Source organism: Bison bison, unplaced genomic scaffold (assembly GCF_000754665.1).
Source record: "Bison bison bison isolate TAMUID 2011002044 unplaced genomic scaffold, Bison_UMD1.0 scf7180017864461, whole genome shotgun sequence".
NCBI classification, from domain to species: Eukaryota; Metazoa; Chordata; class Mammalia; order Artiodactyla; family Bovidae; genus Bison; species Bison bison.
Window position 1 is genome coordinate 8,385,956 of NW_011495023.1, and position 8,580 is coordinate 8,394,535.

Here is an 8,580-nt window from a genome sequence, read left to right on the forward strand (position 1 = left end):
TGCCGGCTGCAAAAGGGATGTAACCTGTTCGGTTCAAGGCTGCGAGGTGCGTAATCCTGAGCCGACCCATTGTGGAGCGGGAGCAGCCGGCGTTGCCACAGGTGATTTGATTTCCTGTGACGGTAGCTTAGTCAGCCGGGCATATTTCGGAACATCCCTATTTTAAAGTCCTTTTGGACTGGATGCCTGCTGGAGAAGGGGGAAGACCCCTAGCAAAAGTCTTACTGCTGACAGACTGACGACTACAATTTAAAAAGTGACTCCTCCCGTTAGCTCCTCTCCGCTCTGCGAGGCAGATGGGAGTCATGGCTTGCCCCTTCCTCTTCTGCCTTCTGCTTGTTCATTTCGGATTGGGAGCTATTGGCGCCAGCCGCGAAGCTCCAAGTCGGCCGGATTCCCCTCGAGAGAGGACCCTGAGGGCGAAGCAACACGCCCAGCAGCCGGCTCGAGCCTCTGCCTCAGACCCCTCTGCTCCCTGGAGCCGCTCCACCGACGGCACCATCTTGGCGCAGAAACTCGCCGAGGAGGTGCCCATGGACGTGGCCTCTTACCTCTACACCGGGGACTCCCACAAGCTAAAGCGAGCCAACTGCTCCAGCCGCTACGAGTTGGCGGGCCTGCCGGGGAAGTCGCCTGCCCTAGCCAGTTCCCATCCCTCATTGCACGGGGCGCTGGACACGCTGACACACGCCACCAACTTCCTCAACATGATGCTGCAGAGCAATAAGTCGCGGGAGCAGAACTTGCAGGACGACTTGGAGTGGTACCAAGCGCTGGTGCGGAGCCTCCTAGAGGGTGAACCCAGTATCTCCCGGGCGGCCATCACCTTCAGCACCGAGTCGCTGTCCGCACCCGCCCCGCAGGTCTTCCTCCAGGCCACGCGTGAGGAGAGTCGCATCCTGCTCCAGGACCTGTCCTCCTCAGCACACCACCTGGCCAACGCCACGCTGGAGACCGAGTGGTTCCACGGCCTCCGGCGCAAGTGGAGGACTCACTTACACCGTCGCGGCTCCAATCAGGGGCCACGGGGCCTGGGCCATAGCTGGCGGCGCAGGGACGGGCTGAGCGGGGACAAGAGCCATGTCAAGTGGTCTCCGCCTTATCTGGAGTGCGAGAATGGCAGTTACAAGCCTGGGTGGTTGGTCACTCTCTCCGCTGCTTTCTACGGGTTGCAGCCTAACCTGGTCCCGGAATTCAGGTAGGGAGGGGTAAAAAGATAAAAGGCAAAACCTTCCTTCCGGTTTCGCGGGTGGCTGTGAGTGTGGAGAAGGAACACTTGGCTGTGACCCTTACGCCTCCCACCCTCAAAGCCCAGACCTGGGCTGAGGGACACCCCACGCAGCCGCAAATGCTTAGGGACAAGAAGCGCCCCGCGTTTGTCAGCTTCAGACGCTCAGCGAAAGCTTTTCTCTCAAATCAGTTTCCCTGCAAGGAGAGATGCCGTTTCTCTCTAACCCTCGGGAGAGTAGGGAGGGGAGTTCCCTGTTAGGGGTGATGCACAGAAACCTGGCGAGCTCAGGGCATGCTAGCCAGGCGCAGACTGGTGAACATCTAATGAGACTAGAGAAGGGAGCAGGAAGAGAGTTCGTTTTTTCCTGCAACTTCGGGATAGCCTCCGCCTGCTTCCTCCTACGTGTGCAGTTTGGGGCGTCAGTCTGTTGTTAGTTACCAGAGCGCATGATGAAAACAGTCAATCCCGCCGGCAGTTCTGTACCCTCAGCAGTGAGTCAGTTTCAGCAGCATAGCTGTCTCCCAGATCCAGACTTTGCAATTTGCTCTGTGTGCTCCTTCTCATCTCCCTCCTTCCCCGAGTCCTCCCATTTCCTGGTCCGCTCTTCCTCTTTTTAGGCACACCTAAGCGACTTAGCAGCAGCAGCAGCAAGGGTTCTCTGGCTCTTCAGGTGCTCACCCTTTATAAATGAACCTGATTGAATTAGCCTAGGAAGGGAGGGATCAGTTCTCATTGAATTCAGTCAGGGGACTCAGAGGAGACTTAACAATTCTGTAGTTCTGCATTTGTGGGAAAATGAGAATGTGCAAATTAGCAGGGGGTAATTTGTGCCCTGGGATGTGCCTGATCTTTGGGGTGAAGAACTTTTAGAAGTAGCCCTTAAGAGTGAACGTGAGGAACAGAAAGGATAGAAACTCCAAAGAGGGTCTGGGAGAGGGCCATAGATTAACTGGGACCCTTTCCCCATTCCCAGTGGGAAGAAGGTTTGGGGGGTAAAGGTTGCTTCTGTACTTTTTGGGAACCTGGGCAAAAGTGAGGCACCTGTATGTGTTTTAATGCCCTGCTGGCACATAAAAGAATGATAACCTGGTGAAAGATACCAGGGGAAGTGCTGGGTGGGTTAATGGGAGGAGTCAGAACACTTATTTGTCTTGGCATTGTCATTTACTGCTGAATGACCTCAAGAAATCTGCTTAATCTCTCTGGCCCTCAGCTACTTATTTATCAAGTAAGGGAGGTAAACTAGCAATAGACAGTCTCTAGGGAGACACCCAGTTATAAAATTCTGTAGCTGTTAATGCTGGCAACACTTGAGATGACATGAACGAAAAATAACCCCTTTTCTCTGACATTGGATGACCACATTAAATGTTTTTTGTGTTTCTCTCTTTCAAGGATCTTATCTTAAACCAGCATAACTCTTTCCTACTTTAAAGATAATCTTATTTCCTCCTAATTTCTGCAGGATCCTATTAGTCAGAGCTGATCCCAGGTTTGAGCATTTGCCATATTGCTTGCTCAGAAGAGGAAAGATCAGCAGATGCCATTCACTGCCAAAAAATTGCTTTCGGCCTTCACATAAGCCTTTTCAGGGAGTCCCAGCTTCCAGGATTGAAAGATCCATCTATGTATCCATGTATCTATATTATCCATCTATCCACCCATCTTACTAATATATACTTTATACTAGGCTCTGTGCTCTGCTTTGCATGTATTATCTTGATTAATCCTCACAACAACCCTAAGAGTTAGGTTTTATTAGTTTCCCAATTTTACAAAAACAGAACCTGAAGCTTCTTTCCCAAGATCATGCAGCAGTTAAATAGCAGCAGAGGCAGGATTTGAGCTCATTTCATACTTTTAATTACTATGCTAAACTCTGTCTCATAAAGGTGTCCTAGGAGTGCTACGTATATTGTAGCTGATGCATAAAAATATATGTATTTTCAAGGATCAGATGTGGGACTGGGGATGAGTCCATTTATTCTTAGAACTGTTTCTCATAAGGCTCAGAAAGCATACATTGTCTAAATGAACTCAGGCCTTTCTGCCAGTCAAGATAAAAGGCTGAGGACACAAGGGGTCTGAGGTCATGAGGGTTCACATGACCCTACCGAGTTTTTGGACTATGTTCAGAAAATAGTTTGTTTCCTCCGGCTGAGTCCCTTTAAGTGCCTTCATAGTCACTGATGGTGTTCTTCAGCCAAGGCACAAAGCCAGGCCATTTAGTGTCTGGCTCTCTACAGAATCTGGCTCCTTCTAGCAGCATGCATGAAGAGCAGAGTAAGTGCTCTCCTGGGAGTACTTTTGCCCCATGTCCTGTGCCACTCAGGTACCATATCGAGGATTCACACAACTTATAGAAACTGGAAGCAATCTTGGAGAGATCAGATGGTCCCTCCTGTTTCATAAAGAAACAGATAAGAAAGGTGAAGTAACTTGTCCAAAAATCACACATCAAGTTTTTAACAACAGCAGAAACAGGGTCTAGGCCTTCTTGCCTCTGGTTCACACTATGCTTGCTATATATGTATATGTATGCCTAACATACAACCCACTCCAGTGTTCTTGCCTGGAGAATCCCAGGGACGGGGGAGCCTGGTGGGCTGCCATCTATGGGGTCGCACAGAGTCGGACACGACTGAAGTGACTTAGCAGCAGCAGCATGCCTAAAGTATATTGACCTCTCTGGACTTCACACACAACTTATATTGAGGAACATAGTTTATTCTCTGTCACCTTTTAGAACCAGAAATGTAGCCCATTTAACACAGCTCTTGATTTAAAAAAATGGCAGTATTTCACACATTTCAGAAAATTTCAGTGGGCCTTTTCTGTCTCTTCATACTAATAAAAGGCAAAAGTTTTTGATGCTATTGATGTTTTATCATCTAAGATGTGTATTCTAAAATTTTATAAGTGAATAATATTGTACAGGTATGGTAACAGGATAAACACCAAATGAATTTTTGGGAAACCATGACTGGGAGCTCTAATCATTATTTTAAATATATTTTGAACCTATAGAGTGTTATTGGGTTGGCCAAACTGTTGGTTTGGGATTTTCCATACAATGTTAACAAAATTTTTGGCCAGCCAAATATGTGTCAAATGCCTTCTCTATAACAACAACAACAAAAAGATCTACTGATAACGCTTTTCTCATGGAAGAGAAGAGGAGGAGAAACTTTGCAGTTAAGGTTTTCATTTAATTTCAGTTAATATTTCCCCAGGTCTTGCTTTTAAGACTCAAGCATTTAAATTATACATTATTTATAGAGAGTGTAAATCTGAAACATGACATTCAAAAGCACTGTGGAGAACATGGTCAACTATCTTCTTATATCAATGCCTATCACTGTAAAACACCTCTCAGAATAAATTTTATTCCCCTCTGCTTCAGAATGACACAAATTTCTTAAATTTTAAGGTCTAGCATAAGACTCACATGGGAAGAGAAGTTTATTGCTCTTCCTTTTCTCTTACCCCCAAAATGACATTAGTTGCTTTACCTAAATGGGTCCTGAGTCTATCCTTATAGGCTTATAGTATCAACACTTAAGTTCTCATCTTCTATCCCAGCAAAAAAAAAAAAGAAAAAGAGGAACAACTTGAGATACATCCTAAATTGTATTTATTTATCACATAGGTTTGTGATGTCCTTGTAGAGTTTTCTTTAAAGTTAAGTCCTTTGGTTTTGTGCAGTAATTTTTCTATGTGGAACTTAAAAGTACTATATGGAGTTGGATCTGAAATCTTTGAGATCACAGAAAGATTGCTAAGGATGAATATAAGGTACCTAGTGTTGGCTGAATTTAAATTAAGGTAAAGGAAGCTTTGGGAATTAATTCATACTTGATGAGTTGTAAGGGATTTTAGAATTCATTTGCTTTTTTTCCCCTCTTCTCATTGTACAATGGAGGAAACTGAGACCCAAAGGGCTAAAGGAATTTGTTAAGAGTGGCACAGCTTTTTTAGGGTGAGTTAGAATCACTGGGAACCAATATATCGAGCATCTACTATGGATCAGATGCTTTATAAATATCCTACTGCATTTAATTCTTAACATTCTCAGGTAGGCTTCCCTGATGGCTCAGAGGTAAAGAGTCCACCTACCACTGCAGGAGATGCAGGTTCAATCTTTGGCTCGGGAAGGTCCCCTGGAGAAGGAAATGGTGTTCTTGCCTGGGAAATCCCATGGAGAGAGCCACCCTGTTGGGCTACAGTCCATGGAGTTACAAAGAGTTGGACATAACTTAGTGACTAAACAACAATATTCTTGTAGTTACAACTTCAGAAAAGCTGAGCAACTTACCCAAGGCAGCCAGTTAGTAAATTAAAGAGGTTAAATCAAACTTGGATCTATCTAGCTATCAGGCTTGTATTGTCTTTCTACTACCCTAGGCTCTTGATCGCCAATTTTGCTTTCAACTTGCTGTTAAAAACATGATATTGGCTTGAAATAGTTAATATATTTGGTCAAAGACATGATAGACACTTGTTCTTTTTGGCCAATTGTATAATCAAGTGTGTTGCATAGGGAGAAGAGTATTAGACTTGAGGGAGAACTTTGCCTCAAGTCCCAGCTTTGTCTCTGGCTGTATTACCTGTCTGGAAATCAGTTTCTGCACAACTAAATGCGGAAACAGACTTGATGACATCCATATACCTTTGTAACTCCTTGTCCTGTGAATTTTGAAACTACCTATCCAATGGGTAATAAGGAGGCTTTGGAAACAGGGTTCATACACACGAATGCAGTACCCTGTGGAAATGATGACTGATGGGGGAGTAGCATGCAGAAGAAGAGGACACCAAGTGAATGTTAGATCTGAATTTTCCACCATAGTGTGGAAATGCTATTTGAACATTGTTGTCACTGACTCCTGAGGGGTTACTTTACTTTCTCTCCTTCACAAACATATGCCCACACAACTCCATCAGAGATTTTGTTACAGATCTCTGCTTGGAACAAAAGAGGGCAAGAGAAATGACCATTTTGCTCTAGGCCACACATGTCCTGTCTCTCTTGTGGGTCCTGGTAGTGGTGAAAAGGGTTACCTACAGGAACAGCACAGAGCTGTCTACCTCAGTAGTAGATCAAAGAGTTTTTAGATGGACTTCTGTTATTGAGGCTTTTGAGTTTCAATCTTTAAACTGTGAATAGTGAAGTGTATCTCCTTTGGGATTCTGTAAAGACTAAATGAAGAACTGTCATCCCACAGGAGGTTCAGTAAACATTTTGTATCATGGCTTCTGTCTTCCTAAATACTGTCCTCAGCTGAACACCTTCTTATTTTAGGTATATTAAACTCACATGATTTATAGTAATTTATAATCATATAATGGTTTAGTTTCATTCCTAATTATTGTGAAGGCTTGTAATTACAGTGGATCATGGTGGAAATACGGACCTTGGAGACAGGAGATATTGGACCCAGGAAAGGACCACATCCTTGACTATTGTATTACCATGGGCAGCAGTTGTCTTTTCTTTTTTAAATTTTTATTGTAGTTGATTTACAATGTTGTGTTAGTTTCAGGTGTGCAGCAAAGTGAACCAGTTATACATATACATACATCCAGTCTCTCTTTGATTCTTTTCCCATATATACCATTACTGAGTACTGAGTGAGCTCCCTGTGCTATACTGTAGGTCCTTATTAGTTATCAGCAGTTGCCTTTCTAATTGATGATTCTTCTGTAAATTAAATGGGGCTGTACTAGGTGACTTGTTGGGTTCCTTATAATCTAGAGATCTACAACGTTGTATATAAATTAAAGATGTCACTTTAACTCTTGAAGTTTTGATTGTAATACTGAAACCAATTATTGTATGCTCATTTAAATGCAGTACTCTTGCTTGGAAAATCCCATGGATGGAGGAGCCTGGTAGGCTGCAGTCCATGGGGTCGCTAAGAGTTGGACAGGACTGAGCAACTTCACTTTCACCTTTCACTTTCATGCACTGGAGAAGGAAATGGCAACCCACTCCAGTGTTCTTGCCTGGATGATCCCAGGGATGGGGGAGCCTGGCCGGCTGCCGTCTATGGGATTGCACAGAGTCGGACATGACTGAAGCGACTTAGCAGCAGCAGCAGCATGTTCAGTGTTTGACTTTATCATGGTGATTTGCTAATAGGATATTTAAAGAAAGCCCTCTCATTGTACACTGAATTAAATATATATGTATGTTAAAGGAAATGAGACTTCCATTCAAAATAAGAATAAATATGATCTGAGTTTCTAGATGTTGAAAGATCCCCTGAAATTTACTTAAAAGTCAACAAGAAGCTGTTGCACAGATTTCTAAACCAAGGGCCTCAGTATACATGGGTAATTTCTCTCCAAGTAATCAATGTTGAGGCATCCTAAAGCTCCTTACTTACTTTTAAAAACAACCTGTCTTTGATTTTCCCTTTGTAGTTGGTGTTAAAACTTCAAAGAAGGCTATTTAGTGTCGTTCAGCATTATTGTGCCACTTTTTAGCATACACATTTGGAAGCAGAAATGGGATTTCCAAGACTTGAATAAATGACAAGAGTTTAGGCCTACCTTCTGGGGAGAGAACTAATGCTCTCAGAAGACTGATTTTACAGCCTCAAATGCTAGATAGGTAAAATTTTACTTTCAACTTCATGAAAGCATCAGTTTGTTGATCACCATTCAGGGTTTTAAGGCTACCCTTTTCTAACACTCACTGTTTTATGATTATACTGTAATACCCTGGGATGTAAAAAAGTATATTGTTGGTGTTATTTTGTACTTGGTTGGTACAGAAGCATTAGGGCTTTGTTTGTTTTCTCTCTTCAGTTCTGGATTGATGTTCAGCGTTATTTAAACACAATTACTAAAATCAGTTCAGTTCAGTACAGTTGCTCAGTTGTGTCTGACTCTTTGCGACCCCATGGACTGCAGCACGCCAGGCTTCTCTGTCCATCACCAACTCCCAGAGCTTGCTCAAACTCATGTCCATAGTGTCGGTGATGCCATCCAACCATCTCATCCTCTGTCGTCCCCTACTCCTCCCGCCTTCAATCTTTCCCAGCACCAGGGCCGTTTCCAATGAGTCAGTTCTTCGCATCAGGTAGTATTGGAGAAACTCCAAAGTACTGGAGTTTCTGCTTCAGCATCAGTCCTTCTAATGAATATTCAGGACTGATTTCCTTTAGGATTGACTGGTTGGATCTCCTTGCAGACCAAGGGACTCCCAAGAGTCTTCTTCAACATCACAGTTCAAAAGCATCAATTCTTCTGCGCTCAGCTTTCTTTATAGTCCAACTCTCACATCCATACGTGACTACTGGAAAAACCATAGCTTTGACTAGATGAACCTTTGTTGGCAAAGT

General features: G+C 43.9%; 1 protein-coding gene across 1 annotated transcript in view; it reads left to right on the forward strand.

The window, feature by feature from the left end:
* Positions 1-296: 296 nt before the first annotated feature.
* Positions 297-8,580, forward strand: part of GPR158 (G protein-coupled receptor 158) — a 296,434-nt gene continuing 288,150 nt past the window's right edge. Inside the window, exon 1 of the mRNA XM_010859923.1 lies at positions 297-1,198. Coding sequence (XP_010858225.1) covers positions 297-1,198 — 902 coding nt within the window. The remainder of the gene's footprint in view (positions 1,199-8,580) is intronic.